This window comes from Trichosurus vulpecula, chromosome 2, assembly GCF_011100635.1.
Source record: "Trichosurus vulpecula isolate mTriVul1 chromosome 2, mTriVul1.pri, whole genome shotgun sequence".
Taxonomy (NCBI): domain Eukaryota; kingdom Metazoa; phylum Chordata; class Mammalia; order Diprotodontia; family Phalangeridae; genus Trichosurus; species Trichosurus vulpecula.
The window spans coordinates 200,776,235-200,793,387 of record NC_050574.1 but is presented as its reverse complement, the minus strand read 5'-3'; the positions used below and the strand labels follow the sequence as shown (position 1 = coordinate 200,793,387).

General features: G+C 37.5%; 1 protein-coding gene across 1 annotated transcript in view; it reads left to right on the top strand.

Moving 5' to 3' along the window:
* Positions 1–17,153, top strand: part of NEB (nebulin) — a 239,440-nt gene that overhangs the window by 179,630 nt on the left and 42,657 nt on the right. The window contains exons 125-139 of the mRNA XM_036744010.1: positions 383–487; positions 1,156–1,260; positions 2,630–2,734; positions 2,953–3,060; positions 5,058–5,162; positions 6,066–6,170; positions 6,698–6,802; positions 7,482–7,586; positions 7,676–7,786; positions 8,764–8,874; positions 9,644–9,745; positions 9,877–9,981; positions 15,669–15,779; positions 15,910–16,014; positions 16,670–16,774. Coding sequence (XP_036599905.1) covers positions 383–487; positions 1,156–1,260; positions 2,630–2,734; positions 2,953–3,060; positions 5,058–5,162; positions 6,066–6,170; positions 6,698–6,802; positions 7,482–7,586; positions 7,676–7,786; positions 8,764–8,874; positions 9,644–9,745; positions 9,877–9,981; positions 15,669–15,779; positions 15,910–16,014; positions 16,670–16,774 — 1,593 coding nt within the window. The remainder of the gene's footprint in view (positions 1–382; positions 488–1,155; positions 1,261–2,629; positions 2,735–2,952; positions 3,061–5,057; positions 5,163–6,065; positions 6,171–6,697; positions 6,803–7,481; positions 7,587–7,675; positions 7,787–8,763; positions 8,875–9,643; positions 9,746–9,876; positions 9,982–15,668; positions 15,780–15,909; positions 16,015–16,669; positions 16,775–17,153) is intronic.

The following is a 17,153-nucleotide window of genomic DNA, read 5'->3' as shown; positions in this document are numbered from 1 at the left end:
TTTATTGATACTTAGCTTTTTGGCACTTGTGACTCCAAATTGTAAACTGACAGGGTGTCCAGCATTATTTTAAATAGAGCACAAGGAATAATGAAATCTGGCATTGCTAATGGCATTATAATTAAAGATGGTATATGTGTAGGTACAAAGTACTTGTATTTCAGTGTCATTGAAACTCTATACATCCAATCCACGCCCCAAGTCTTCTTCAGGCAGAAATTCTATTCATTTAACTCTGTGTCTCCTTTAGTCCACAGAAGGGCTCAAGAAATCCCTCCTGGAATTGTTAGGTTTCATGACATCTAGGGTTTAAATCTAGAGACATGTCTCCATATCCTTGAAATTGTGTACTTGTTATAATCCGATATGCTATTCTGAGCAGAAAAAATACAGAGCTGATTATGAGCAGCGGAAAGATAAGTACAGCCTTGTTGTGGATGAGCCCAGACATCTGCTGGCTAAGACCGTAGGCGAACAAATAAGTCAGGTACTGTAACAGTGCTGGCCAAGATGGCCCAGACAGTGCTGTTCTCCTAATTCTCGAGGTGTTCGTCATGTCTGCAGCCAAGGATGTCATAGGGTTCTGCCTATGATATTGAACTGTTCTGTTCCTGCGTCCTCCAACATCTGTTAAGCCACCCAAATAGCACCTAAGCTCTTTGAGTGAGCCAATACATGCTCTGCGTACTCTCACCTGATGTGGGGAAGTAGAAAAGGGAAGCATTAATTTGCAAAATGTCTCCCTCCTCTTACTGGGCTGCAATTTGCTAGGGCAAATCATAACTTCCCTGCTACTAATTACTTTGAGTTGCAAGGCAAAGAAAAGAAAAGAAAAGGGGGATAGAATGACATTTTTTACATTTACCATTTCTCTGATTCATTTTTTAAAAGCAACTTCATTGGTATCATAAGTAAAACTTTCTTGGTGGTACTAAAAACCACTTCTAAAATCATAACTGCTCAGCTTAAAATATTGAAGTCTTTCTACTTGGTGGCCCAATAAATTACTTAGTATCTTTACCCATACACATCTATGTGAGTACGTAAAGTGTTTCTGCCTACATCTCTTCACTCTGAGGTGACTGGGATATAGAGCTGTGTTCCTCCCTGTCTTCATAAGTCTTTCTTGTGCTTCACTGCTCTTTGTATGGACAGAAAAAATATAAATCTAGTGCCAAGATGTTTCTACGACACGGATGTAATGAAATTCTGCGTCCAGATATGTTGACTGCACTCTACAATACACACATGTGGAGCCAGGTAATGTTTTATGTGATGCAGAGTCTTTATAGGCCTTTTCATTCTTTAATTTTAAGCTGTCATTCTCTCTTCATCTCATCACTTTTTTCATTCCATGAAGCTACATAAATAATCTCATCTCATACTGTGACTGATGGTGAAGCTGCCATAGTAATCTTCTCTATGGGATGGGCCAAGTATTTGTCCCTCTTGGAATTCTTAGCAAACAAAAAGCTAAAGGTGCTTTCAAACTGAGATTAAAATTGTTATTGTGCCAAATTCACTGTCTACAATTTTGTCCTAAGTAGATGAAAACATTCTTTGGGAGCTGACTTCATCAAGGGATAGACTCATCAGCCTTTATGTTTATGTTTCTATTCAACTTTTTCTCTTTGTTACTTCTGAGTTACAATACCAGCTGGGAGAAAAAAGAAAAGTAATGTGATTCTTTCAATAACACATATTTATGGCCTCCTGGAGTCAGCTTCATTTGCTAATGTTTAAACCATACAAAATTCCATCCCAGTGTCCACATCCCTCGTGCACACTGGTTTCCAACATCATTGATTAAAAGACACTGCTTCAAGGCCAATTGAAATACATGGCATTCCATTCTAGTGCTATCTGAAATTTTGGCTTAAAACATTGGACAGCAATGACTGTGCACACCAAGAGACTGAGATGAAAATGTTCATAATGAAATTAAATTCTAGAGCTCCCAGATGGACAAAGAAAGATTTTTTTCAGTTGACTACAGAGACAAACTAAAATATATTTTTTACTTTGTGATCCTATGAACCTGGTAAAGGGATTATAACTCTCTCTGTAAGCAGCCCACCCTCTGGAGCTCATTCCTTTGTTCAAGTGTGATCATCAAATGTCTGTGCTTGCATCCTTGTCACTGTGTCATACATATTGCTTAATATCGCTTGTATGCATGGAAAATTATTTACTCTGTGACTATCAAATCCCAAAGGTATATTTGCATGTGTGCTACTAAGAATGAGATTTATGGGGAATAGTAATACCTAACCTGTTTTCCCATAGTCATGGTATTCATTTTTTTTAACAACTCCATTTCATAACTAAGTTGAACAGTCATTCCTTAAAAAGACCTGCACATGAAACTTAGCTCTGACAACTGTGTGACCAAGAGCAAGTCACGTGATCCCTTAGCATCCCTGGCAACTTTCTAAGACAATAGCATCAAACCTTTTGTTCTCAGGGCTCCTTTATACTCTTAAAAATTATTGAGAACCCCAAAGACCATTTGTTTATGTAGTTTCTATCTTATCCAAATTTGCCATATTAGAAATTCAAATATCTTAGTTTTCTTGAAGGTCCTATGTCTGTTTCTTAGTACTGACTTTTTCTTCTTCTCCATCATTAGATCAAGTACAAGAAAAACTATGAGAAGACAAAGGACAAATTTACATCTGTGGTGGATACTCCAGAACATCTGCGTACTACAAAAGTCAACAAGCAAATCAGTGATGTAAGTAGGAAGACTCCTGAATGCTGCCCTTAAGACTCAAGCCTATAAAAATAGAAGGTCTTAGGGTATGATGTGCTGGAAACTTCTTCCAAAGTTCCCATTCCCTGCATTAAGCCAGCTTAAGTAAAAATGGCATCCAGAATTTTTCAGCACAAAGTGATCAGGGTAGAGATATGATCCTTCTGACTCAACCCCTGTGGTTTTTTTTAACCCTCCAGATTCTTTACAAGTTGGAATATAACAAAGCCAGACCCAGAGGCTACACCACAATCCATGACACCCCCATGTTACTGCATGTTCGCAAAGTGAAAGACCGAATCAGCGACGTAAGTACAGGAGTGACTTTTAGGTCACGTCATCTTGAACTCTGCATTTCTGTGATGTGGGTAACAGATCAAACTCTCTTTCATGAAGAGCAACAGTGTGACACCGGGAAAAGGCACTGACTGGAGTTGGAGGGACTGGGTTCAAATCCCATCTCTGACATTTTTGTTACCCAGCTGGGTCTCAGTTTCCTCATCTATAAAATGAGGAAGGTTGGATAGACAGCCACTGAGGTCCTTTTCACCCATAGGCCTGTGATCCTATGATCTATATAACCTTTGGTCAATATATGAAATCAGGAACTAATTTGAGAGAAAGAAATATAAATGCCTTTTCTGGCATACAACTTGCTTTCATAATTCATGGGTCTAGACTTCCTGATTATGAGATCTAGGTTCAATTCAAAGAATAACTTCCTGGCTTCAGTAGAACTAAGAGAATAGAAAATTTTAAAAGAATTATCTTAACAGAGGCAGGCACACTAAAAACCGCAAGAAGTAGAAGCTATCTAACAACTGAGTAACAGCAGCTGAATAAAGATACAGAGAACTATTAAAAATGTATGTAAAGACTTGAAAAGCATAGTGCTCAGAGACCATTTAGTTTAGGGGTAAATAGCCCTACCTACCCTCAGTTGACTCAGAAGTCATCATATTAAGGAAGAGGATAATAATTCATGTCTAAATGATAACTTCAAGTTATCAAGAAAAATGTAAATTGAGTGCAATGTGTCCTATGTAAGGAGGAAGAGACATATATAGTGCATTTAAAAAGAGTTTCATGCAAGATGATTGAAACTTTTTGAAGTGACACGTAAAAGCATAATTACACCTGGAAAGTTAACTTATATGGAATATAGCATTCCTCAACAATATGGTAAGTAAAACATTATAGTAGCTCATTACAAACAAGGGGACTTGCTTCAGAATCTATATAGACATTGGGAACTGTCAGTAAACATTATTATATGAGGAAAGAAAGATAAGAGGGGAAAAAACCTTCCCTTCTTTCTGGAGTCCTTAGGATTTCCTGATTTATTGTAGCTGCACTGTGTTCACATTGATTGCCATCAGCAAGAAACTATATGCTCTGTCTCCCATGTCACATATTAGATGGCATGGGCTAAAATCACCATTAGGGAAGAAGAGTATAGCTAGTTAGCATCTAATAATAGTTAGCATTTATACAGAACTTCAAGGTTTGTATAGCACTTTACAAATATTATGTCATTTAATTTTCACAACATCCCCAGGGAAGTGGAGCTATTATTATCTATTATTATTAATCTACTATTATTATCCCCACTTTACAGATGAGATAACTGAGGCAGACAGAGGTTAAGAGGCCAAATTTGAACTTAGGGCTTCCTGACTCTATGTCAAGAGCTCGATCTACTGCACCACTTGGTTGCCTGTGATTCTGTGATCCTAAGGTCTTATTACCTGAAGTCACTTAACCATGAAATTGATCTAACTAGAACATTGGCAAAAAAAAAAAAAAAAACAATCCAGGAAATAAACAAATAAGGCTATTGAGAAGCCAAAATCAATGTCATATACGGTTATCCCTTCCACGCCCACAATTAGGAAAATCTGCATAAAATTTTTGAGCCCTCCCTTTATACTAGAGAAGTATGAATTGTTTCTTTTTCTTTTATGGGGTGTTTACAGTATTAAAAGATGAAATATGTTGATATCATATAATGTTATCCATATACTTTATGCATTTCTGAGTTTCTAAACTTTTTCTGTGTCATAGATGTCCTTCACAAAACTCCTCCCAAAATTCTCATTTAATTTCTTATACCCATGATACATTGAAACCTCGATGGGGTAACTGTATCTTACTCATTGAGGAGCCATTAGCTCCAGCGGCTTCCTGCAATTGACATTTGCCCTGCTGAAAATTTTTATATTTCTAAGCTTTTTATTATTTGTTCTAACGCCTTGATAACCTGCTTTACATAAACAGTTCTGGCTAATTATGTCTCTTCCTACAGCTGAAATACAAAGAAGCCTACCACAGGACTAAGTCTAATTGCACCATTGAACCTGATGCAGTTCACATTAAGGCAGCCAAGGATGCCTACAAAGTGAACACTAATGTAAGTCCCAGAACATTCATGGCCCATCAGTGAATAATCCTTTGCCTTGGTATTAGCAAACCTCAAACCCACAAGCGCTTTTACAGCATTTTCTTTGAGTGTCTTTTCAGGATATTCTGCCTTCAGTTCAGGAGACAAATTATGGGAGCTTGCAGTTTGACACTGAAATGGGTTATTACATTTGGTTCTCACAAAGGTGTATTGGGAACAGTGACTGTAGTCAGATCCTAAGGTGCAGAGTACAGCTTCTCTCGTGTCAGCCTTATAGCTCACAACCACCTGGGAATTAGATCCGGTGGTTAAGAAACAGGGGATTCAACTCTGAAATAAATGAGACAGTTTTAGCATAACCAGAACTTTGGGAAGGTGCCTCCTCTTCATTTTTTAAAGTAATCAGGAGCACCTTTCACACAGAATTTCATATTATCTGTACCACCCTGAGTCCAGGGTCTACTTGTGAAATGCAAAATAGTTCAACAGCTTAATACATTGAGGAACTGGACTAGACTCACTTACTAGACTTACTAGCTCACACATTAACTCTTTATCAGTGGAAAGGTTACCTTTCCACTCACTCAAAAGAGCCCCTTCCAAACTGATTAAACTCAAATATGGATGGTTCTTAACAGAAGTAATTGGTATTAGAAGATGTCAATCATTCCTTTTCTCCCCAAAGGATCAAATAGGGATGATCTTAGATTCTTCCAAGAGAGAGTTTAGTTAGAAATGAGAAAGGACTTTTCTCTGAAGGTGATTATTTCTTGAGTTCCCTTACAGCTTCATGAAAAAACATGCAAATCATTATTGGGGCTTTCTTTTGCATTAATAGAGGGAAGACTAGGCCCCCCATGCTATTTGTGCTCTACTGAATTAAATTATTCCTCTTCCTTTTATTAAAAACAGAGGGATTACAAGAAGCAATATGAAAAAACCAAAGCTCACTGGAGGTGGATTGCTGACAGACCTGACTTCGTACAAGCTGCCAAGTCAACCTTGCAACAAAGTGATGTAAGAGAAATGAAAACCCCACCATGCACAAGTGCATAGAGCATCCACAAAATAAAGGAAAAAACCATAATCACCATCTAGCATATTTCTAGCTTATTATGATAGTCAACCATCCCTCCCCGTTCTGATCAGTAAGGGGAGAGGCAGAGTGAATGAACAGCTACTGCAATCCAATCTTGGAGGCAGCTTGTATGTCCACAAAACCAAATTCTGCTCAGACTGTGAAGTGCAACTACCACTGACACATGTAGCTGAATTCCAGGAAACCCTAGATGGAGATGGAGAGTATTAGCAACCCCCAGGATACAATGATAAGAAATGTCTCAAGTTTGATATGTGCATTTTGATGAGGGTCACAAAAGCCTTTCTTGCCCACTTTTTAATGTCAAAGTTGAACTCCGAGGGTTTAGCCATACTTGGTTCCAATTCCTTGTGTGACTTGTTACGGATTCCCATTGCTTCCTGTGGTGATGGCTGTCCTGGTCTCTTTCTCATTTCACTCTTCCTTCCACTTTCCTCTGAGGTAGTTTGAATACAAGCTGGACCGAGAATTCCTGAAGGGTTGCAAACTCTCTGTCACTGATGACAAAGACATGGTTCTGGCCCTGAGAAATTCCATAATAGAAAGTGATGTAAGTATCTTCTCCTTCAGCGATAGCCTTGCCCAGATTCCTATCCTGTTTCTCATGTGTATCAGGACCCCAGACCCCTGGATGAGTGCACAGGACCCTGAAGTATTAGCCCTTGAAACTTGCTCTGCTTGGCCCATGTGGTCAAACCCAGGAATGATGGCATACTTGGGTTTGATATGAGGAGAAAATCCTCCTCTTTAGAGATAGCCAAAAGTGAAATGGGAATGAACTGCTTGGGATATAGTGGGTCCCTGCTCACCTAACGTCACCGAGCAAAAGCTACAAGACCCCTTGTTGAGGATATTATGGAAAGGATTGCTTTCAGATACAAGTTGGACAAGATGACCTCCGAGGTCCCTTTGAATGCTGAGTTTTTCTGATTTTTGTGATAGGCAAATGCAAGATATATTCTTGCTATTGTTGCAACTAGGTTTCCTTTATGTTTTATTAGAGCTTTAAACTTTGAAAGATGCAAAAATGAAAGGTGATTTCCAAGTACACCACGTAAAGTAAGAAATATCATGTCTCTTTAGGAAAGTTCATAGCATAACCCTGATTCAACAAAAAATCAAGTCTCCCTGTGATATGTGCTCATTTAGGGGCACTTGGGGAATTTGAAAGCAGGCTTGCTAAGGTGCATCAAAAAGCTGAAGGACTGTATTTCTTTCTTTTTATGCAGTTAAAATACAAAGAGAAACATGTCAAGGAAAGAGGAACCTGCCAGGCTGTGCCCGATACTCCTCAGATCCTTCTTGCTAAGACTGTCAGTAACCTGGTATCAGAGGTAATCGATTTCCAGATTTCACCTGTGTTCATCCAGGATCTTTGCTTACAACTCAGACCCCTTCACCAACTACTTTTGTATGTCCTCAGAACAAATACAAGGACTACGTGAAAAAGCACCTCTCACAGGGCTCCTACACAACTCTCCCCAAGACTCGTGATACAGTTCACGTCAAGGAAGTGACCAAGAATGTCAGCGATGTAAGTAACCAGCCATCATAAAAGTGGTACTCTGGATTCCATTTAATCATTGACATACAAAGTGACTAACCCCAAGTGCCTGTGTGGGTGACAGAGACTCTTGGACAGGTAGATAAAGGCTCTGAAACTTCTTTGAGCTTTGCACAATGTCCTGTTTGCATTTTAAGACCTTATAATTGCTACCAATATAATTATCTGTGGAACCAGAATTTCAAGTTAAAGAAATCATGTTTATTGACATCACAGGAGGAAAATAGGATCAATATTTGGATTTAGTGCTAGGTAGATTTTAGAGACCTAGGTTTAATTAAAGGCTATTCAAAAAATTTGGCAAGTTACCTCTCAACTCTTAACAGAGAAGCAAATGAATGACTATCAGGTCAGGATATTATATATTGTCAGATTCGGTCACCGTCAATGGGTTTTACTTGGTTGTTTTTCTGTTATAAAAGTTCAATTCGTAAGGGGAGGAGGGGAGTTATTTCCAGAAATGACCATAATGTTTTGGATTTAACCATAAGTCACCAAAAACATAAATTTTTTAAAAGTATTATGAGTGTGGATTCTGTCAAAGGATAGGTTTCCTGGCAGGACAGAGACCAATATTAACCAGACAGGTCTGCTCCTTGTAACTAATCTTAGTCCAGGGAAGAAGAAGGTGATACTGAACAGTACATAGGCACAACCCTGGTATTGCCCTCTTTGCGATTAAATGTCTAAACAGATTTATGCAGGACACATTTCCCTAAGGATTATTAGGTGCTGTAGAGTAGTGGAAATTGTAAGGGAAAACACACCAAAACATAGGTAAGGGACTTTCTATCCTTGTGGCCAGACAGATGCCATCACTAGTTATGGAAGATTTTTCAGCGGATGATATCAGGGTTCTTCAAGGTCATATTTCCATTCCCAACCCTGCTTAAGGAGAATTTCCCCGACAAAATTCTGATCCTATTAATACTTTATACTCCGTTTAGACAAATTATAAAAAGAAGTTTGTAAAGGAGAGAGGAAAGTCCAACTACTCCATCATGCTTGAGCCACCAGAGGTGAAACATGCCATGGAAGTAGCAAAGAACCAAAGCAACGTAAGTGTCTTCTTTCCTGGACAGCATTGCTCTGTCAGTATTTGAGTTAGTGAAATCTCTTTCCTCCATACCTTTGCACAAATGGCCCCCTATGTCTGGAATGCACTTTCCCCCCAGTTTCCTTTGAAGCATCTCTAGCTTCCTACAAAGTGCAGTTCAGTTACCACCTCCTAGATTCTTCCTGATCTAACCCTCTTGAAATTACCTAGCATTATTCTTCATTTAGTCACTTATGGGCCAGTTTTTTTTCCCTCCTATAGAATGAAGAAAGCCCCTTGAGACCTGGGACTGTTTTCGTCTTTTTTGTCTTTGTCATTTTCTCTTTGTATCCCATGCCCCTCATGCAGTGCCTGGCACATAGTAGGCGCTGAATTTAATTGAAACTGTTGAAGCAACATTATGGAGTCTATGATTGATTCGTTTGGTGGACTTTTTCTCCTTTAAACTTTTAATTACCTGACTACCTCACCTTCCTGGTTTTTAAAATTAATTTTTTTATTAACAAAGTTTTATTTTGTTTCTCCCAGCCCATTCAGAAAGTAAGAAAAGAAAAACAAAATCTTTGTAACAAATATGCCTAGTAAAGTAAGACAAATTTCTGTATCAATCATGTCCAAAAAGATGTGCTTCATTCTGCATCTTCTTTAAGACAAAAGTATTGGGAATATGTTTTAATTGAAAAGCAAATGGCTTAGATTTGCTTAGAATCCATAGAAAAATATAGTGCTTCCCTTGATTGTATGGACTTTTCTTTCCTTCTTTGGTTAAGATTGCTTACAAAAAAGATGCCAAGGAGAACCTACATTACACCACCGTGGCTGATCGGCCTGACATCAAGAAAGCAACTCACGCTGCCAAGCTAGCCAGTGAGGTGAGTGTGCAGTAGTTTCTGATGCCCACTTTCAGTAAATTATTCAAGACATTTTCAATTATTTGACCTCTTGGTGTTTTGCCAGAAGGATGCTGCTACTCAACTTAACATTTTGGTTTTGCTTGGTCTAGGTGGAATACAGAGCCAAACACCGGAAGGAAGGCAGTCATGGATTAAGCATGCTTGGCCGCCCTGATATTGAAATGGCCAAGAAAGCTTCCATGCTGAGCAGTCAGGTAATGGTGGCAGTCAGAAGGGAATAATGGGACCATTGAAAACACTGTCCGGATCAAAATTCTTTGATAAACCATAGATTGCTACATGTCAGCATAATTCTTTAAGACAAAAGAAAAGCAAGTTTCTGAATGGTATTTCACAACCCTTTTTAGGCTTACCTAAGAGATTAATGGAAAGAATGATTAAGATATCTTCTTTTTCTTTTTTTTTTCCTCATAAAGCTACCTGCATTTATAAGTCCCATTTATTAGTATATGTGTCAGTAGCAATTTTCATGTGTCAGGGATTACAGATAATATGCATTTCATTAGTACCACTCTTACAAATTAGTCCCAGTTAATTTTTTTAAGTATGACAAGTATGGATTTTATCAGATTTTGGCTTTTTAACAGGACACAATCTAGTGTTAATCAAACAGGCCTGTTGTCCCTTGTAGCTAGTGTTTGGTCAAGAAAAAGGCAATGTTGAATAATTCATAGGAGCAACTCTATTATTGCCCTCTTCTATGATTAAATGGCTAAACAACTTTCCCATGTCTTATTTCCCTAATTAAAATTTGCAGCTGTAGAAGGCCCTCTTCTTTTTAAGATAGTGGTGAGAGAAGATATGATAGGAGTGAAGTAGTATTTGAGTATCACTGTTTCTGTATAGCCTGGGGAAAGAAACCCTTTCCTTGAAGAAAACCTTGCTTCCAGAAATTGTATCTTACTGCATTGAAGTAACTATGGTGAGCATTACCCAGATGACCTGATTTTCCCATTACACAATTCATCCAGAGGACCCAAGGACCTCTCTCACAATTTTCACATATTTCACAGGAATCAAAATGTAGGGCCTTTCTTTTAGAAACTTGGGTCATCTAGCAGCTCATGAATCTCAAATTTCTTCTTCTACTTAGCAGCTTTATCAAATGCATGTTAGTCAAGATTTTGCATCTTTTTTTCTTTAACATTTGTTATTTTCAGTATAAGATAGATGTAGACCATTTGGAGTAACTTTAGGTATTACCTATACTGTCAGTACTAATTCAAACGTGGAATTCCAGTCTTTTAAGTAGTAAATGAATAATAGCAAGTGATAATACCTTAGAACCTAGATTTGAAGCATGGGTGTATTATAAATAATTATACTGGTTTGCTTTTAATGTTATGTCATTTAAAAGTTCTTCGGTAGCATCTAAACTTTGTGTGCAATATAAATGCCTATTATTAGTAGTATTTCTATCAAGAAGGCAACAGCTCAAATGCTATTAAGTTTACATGAGATTTCTTTTTTTTATTAATGCTGTCACAAGTTGAGAGCCAGCATGGAGTTTTGGCCAGAGATCTGACCTTAAGTTGAGGAGACCTGGGTTCAAGACCTACTCTGATAGACAGACAGAGACACAGACAGACAGATGGACAGAGATAGAAAGAGAGAGACAGAGAAATAGATACAGGCTAGATATAGATAGATAGATAGATATATACTGGCCACAGGACCTTGGGCAAGTTATTTAACCTCTTATTGCCCCCAGGAAATTATAAAACTGCAAGGTTATAGAATAGTTGCTCTTCATCATTAGTAGAAAGGATTTCCTCACCAGAAGTTAGTTCTCTACACTAATGAAGTCACAGGTATATACCACATACCATGTGAGGCTTCCACTATTGTCTTCTTCTGATATGGAGATGACTATGAGTTATCAAAGATTATTCTAGGAAAACATAAATTCAGAAGGCTTGTCCTTCTTGCACTTGAAAAGGTTAGAGTATGACTTAGTGATGACCTCTGTGACTTAGTTGAAGGACCAGCCTGACTAAGTTCACAGAGGTTCATCATTGGAAGACTGGCCATCAAGCTAATAAACTTTTGAGGACCATAGCAATTAATGAAACCTTTTGATAAGGTTGGTACAATCTGCATCAGTGAAAGGAGTACCTAAAGGGACAAAAATTACAATTTTTAAGTATTAATATATTGAATGAGTACCAGAGAACCAACAGAAAAAATCTGGAATAAATTAAAGTTGAATTTCTAAGATTAGTGAGACATAGCAAACAATAAGGGAGAACACTGAAATTATGTCTTAATTGTTTTTAAATTGTCAAAATGTGTTGCCATCTAAAATAATAAAATGCAACGAAGTCATTTTAGTGCTATTTTTAAAAATAGATTCACTATATTTGAAAAACAGCAACTGTTGTCTCTGCCCATAGATTACCTTTCAATTATAATAAATGGGAAAGTACCAACCTCTTTTTGTATCAATCCATTCTGATAGATTTCCCATGAAAGTTTTGCTCAAGTGTTGGCAGGGCGTGGGTCTTCCTCACAGGTGATCCCCCCCCCCCACCCCGCTCTTGTATTGTCCATTTGTGTAATGGTGTGTCTCCTCTTCTGATTGTGCTATCTTGCTGCCTACTCTAGGCGGAATACCTCAAAGGACAAAGGAAGGGGCATGGCGCCGCATCTTATGACACACCCATGATGAGGCACCTTAAGAAAATAAGTGTCCTCATCAGTGATGTAAGATTGACTGCTGCAACCAGGGAGTGACAACTCTTTGTCTTTCTCCTTCTCTCTTGGTCTTTGTTGTTGCTAGTCCTAGTTCTGGGGGCAAAGGTTGTATCTGAGATTCTAATGCCCCAGGCGTACTGTTTTTCTTTATGGTATATGTGTGTATGTTGACCAGTGTAGAATGCAGTGGAAGTTTGTCAAAGGAGATCATTCTGCACAAACCCCTTTTTTCCTACATGAAAATACACCCCAGTGCTGTAGGGTAGCATTGCAGAAAAATCAAGTCTGGCATATAGCACATAATTGAAGAGGTAATGGAGAAAAGCAGCTAGTAGGCTCAACTGGACCACCAAGTTTCTTTGGGGTTGTTGACATTGGTAAAATAAAGATGACATCAAGATGAATTTACCATCTTTGCAGCCAACTATAGACAAAAAACAATCTAAAAATCAGATGAATTTTCATGACCTAGATACTATTTTATTTTAGTATCTGGTCATGGCCATACTATAGAAAGAGGGAGAAAGGTTTAGTGGCTAGAGAGCTGGTCTCCAGCTTAGCGTTAGGTTCAAGTTTCTGATAATCCTGACTTGTGACTCTGGACAAGTCAATAAATCTTTCAGTGTCCCAGACTATCAATAGCAGAACAGTTGCTAACCTACATTAATAAATGGGATTTGCCTCTCCAGGAATTCCCTACATTTATGAAATTCTAGATGAGGGTGCCCCATTCCTACTAAAAAAGAAATAAATATTAGGAGATTCTTTCATCCAAAATTGTCTTTGGTACTGTCTTCTAATTCCTTGAAGAAGCTAGTAGATTTATGTCTCAATTTTATTAACTATCAAATGGTGGTAATAATAACACCTATCTCGAAGGGTTGATGTGAGGATCAGATGAGATAATATTTGTAAAAAGGGCTTAACACAGTGCATGGCACAAAGTGATATATAAATATTATATATTAATCTATAGTGGTTATAGATTAATATATAATATTATCTATCGATACTATATAAATGCTTGTTCCCTTCCTCTCTCTCTTTTGGTTTTATATTCACTGCCATCAGCAAGCACTTTGATCTTTTTCCCTATTCCAAAAGTGACATTCATTACCTATCAGTTCCTCAAAGAAGGGACTACAGAATGATCATAGAGTGAAGTCTTTCAATGAAGCATTGAAAAGATAATGCAAGTTGAACCTTGGAAATTACTTTTCCATACTAAATCTACAAAATTCTAAGTCCCTGTGCCTGAAAGGATTGAAAAATGGAAGTATCATAATACGTCAAAACATGGGACAATGCAACATCACCCACTGCCACAGTTAATTTGGAAAAAAGGGGGTCTCACCAGTACCTGTTGTCTTCATGTTGTTTTGCATGCAGATTCTGCATGGTCAAGCACCATTTCTTGTACACATTTGGAATTCCAAGCTTCTCAGGTTTGGAATTATATGCATGTTATTATTCTTTAAAAGGCTTTAGTTCTTCTTATGAAGGTCAGAGCAGTAAGGAAGGCAAGCAAAAGCTGGATTTTTATAATACAGAGTCATATGGATAATAGTGCTGAGAAATATTAGCTTAATGCCTTTGAAGAGAGAATCATTTTGGTGGACTCCTTTGAGAAGATGCATCATCTTCCTTTATCAGCACATTCTTTGCTTTTCTGTTTTGTTTTGTTTTATTCTTGGGATTTGTCCTCATTGTTTTCAGTTCCTTTTAAGTTATCTTGATTTCTCTTTCTTTTGAGGGTGAATTTCCCTTGAGAAGGAGTAGATTTCCAGCAGCAATTGAAAACTTTTTCAAACTAGTGTTTATGCTTCCTCCTTTTAATGTCTGCTTCTGTACATCCTGAGAATTGCATTCTTATTTTTTTCTTGTCTTTTCACTATGGGTTTATTAACGGTAATCAATTCTAGATTTCCTAAGTGCCTTGTTCTTTTGGACACAGTTTTTTCTTTAATGCATTAGAATGGTTTCAATGCCTATGTGTCCTGCATTATTTCTGATCTGTTTTTATAGCAACAGGAAGGACAATGCCTACTGTTTAAGTATAAGACATATGGAATGCCCTAGAGCAGGAGTTCTTAATCTGAGGTCCACACACCCCTAAGGTCCCTATTGGTACATTTCAATGGAGTTGCAAACTTGAATGGAGGAAAAAAACCCCCGACTACGTCTTTATTTTTGTTAACCTCTAATTTAAATTTTAGTGTTTCTCTAAATTATTAATGTAAGCAACAATGTCTGTAGGGTTTTATAGGCTTTACCAAAGGGATCCATGACACCAAAAAAGTTAAGAACTCCTGTGCTAGAGAATGGAATGGAAGAATGAAATGGAAGAATGGAATGGAATGGAAGAATCTTTTATGGAATGGAAGATCTTTTATGAATGGAATGCGTGCTAATTCTGCATCAGTCCATCTTTTACCTTACTAATGAGAAAGTATAGAAACTACATCTACCTTTTGACTGATTTTTTTAAAACAATTTGCTTTTTGTCTTTTATTACATGAATAAACTATGGGAATTTATTTGTAGATTTGTACCTGGAATATAAGTAAAGCACAAATCTCATTAGCAGAAAGAAAAACTAGCTTTTTCTGCCACAATTGGATGGTCCTCTGAATTCTTAAGTGTTCTCCTTTGGATCCTCTAGTCATGTACAGTGAATGTCTCATCTTTTTCAGAAAATAATTCCATCTTTAAAATATCCATATTCTTACATTCCAAAAGTATAATTTATGTTACATTAAATTTTTCTTTTCCTGGTCTTTCTGTCATAATATAATATTTTGAAGACATTAACCTAGCTCACTGTATGTACTTCCCTAAGAACTCTATATTAAATTCACCTTACTGAGGGTTTTACTAACCCTTTTGACAATTTCCCAATTTTCCCTAATAGACAGAATTATGATATCTTTTTCCTTTTCTTGTCAAGATCTCCATATTGCTCTGAGTTAAATCAAATTCTGTCCACTTTCTTTTCTATACTAGGTAAAGGTTATATTTCATGCCAGTGGAGAATTTAAAAGTGAATTGTAAACAAACCCTATCTCTTTTGGTCTTATTCTTGACTGCCTACACAACCTAAATATTTTGTCTTTCATCCTTTCACCATTCATCAGTTTCAAAACTGATTGGTATTCTGGAATAAATGGTGTTTGTCTTTTTATATTAGGTAAAATACCGAGAAAACTTTGACAAAGAGAAGGGAAAGACACCAAAATACAATTTGAAAGACAGCCAGCTCTACAAGACCATGAAAGATGCTAACAACCTTGCAAGTGAGGTGAGTCCCCTCAATGTCACCCACCCTAGACCCTGCTTCAGGGTAATGTGTACTGCTGTGGTTGACATTCAAGAGTGGATAATTTCCTCATCTTTCTTCTGAAGCAGCTTCAATTTTTTTTCATTCGCAGGTTAAGTACAAGGCTGACTTAAAGAAGCTTCACAAACCTGTGACTGACATGAAGGAATCTCTGATTATGAACCATGTGCTGAATACAAGCCAACTCGCCAGTTCTGTAAGCTCAATCACTGACCCACAAACCAATTTGGTTCACCATTTCCTAATAATTTCTCTTTTTGAACTCACTTTTAACCATTTGTACTGCCTTTCCTGTTACTGGAACATCACTTGGTAGTGACTTCTTCCTCTTCGGTCTAATGTATTTTTTTCTTGCTCACTTTGCAACATTAATCCATTCCTTCTCTATAGAATAACATCTCCAAGGTTTGTAGAGATGCTAATACTTTAATATGTCTAACCTTTTAAAAAATTAACAGATGCTTTCTAATTCTAAATTTTTTTAGAATTCTTTTCTTTCCTTTTTGCTGTTGACTTTTAAAACTTGCTGTTTTTCTCCAAGCCTTATTCCTTGACAACTTTCATACTATTGATGACTTCCTTTGATTTTGTTATTTCTTTGGGATCTACCTAGTTTTTGCTAAAATATTAATATGGTCAAAAATACTAATTTCCAGCTCAGTTAAGACTTGCAAACAAAAAAATTGCTAAAATATTTTTCTTTATCCATCACTCATTTGGGATGGAGGCATCTTTTTGACATGTCTAATTTGGATTTAACATGAAATTGGGTGAATGTCTGACCTTGGAAGAGGAAGTAGACATAAGAAGGGATTTTTCACTGAGGTGCTTCTTGCCATCTTCCCCTTCAGTACCAGTACAAGAAGAAATATGAGAAGAGTAAGGGTCACTACCATGTAATTCCTGATAACCTGGAACAGCTCCATCTAAAAGAGGCAACAGAACTGCAGAGTCAGGTAAGTCAGAGGAAGCTTGGTGGCTCAGTGGATAGAACATTGGCTTGGAGTCAGGAACCTCTGAGTTCAAATCCATCCACAAGACACACCTTAGCTGTGTGACTGTGAGCAAGTCATTTAGGCTCTCTCTGTCTCAGTTTCCTCAACTATAAATGAGGATAATAATAGCCACTTACATAGCATGGTCATTGTGGGGATCACATGAGATAGTATTTAGTAGTTGCTAATAAATGCTTGAACTCTACACATTATATGTGTAACCAGTATAACTTCATCACAGCTGCAGTTTTCTCACCCAAATGGAGATCTCTCACCTCTTGTCAAGTCTCTATGAACTCTTTATAGGAGAAAACAGAGAGCTGTGGATTCCAAATTGAGG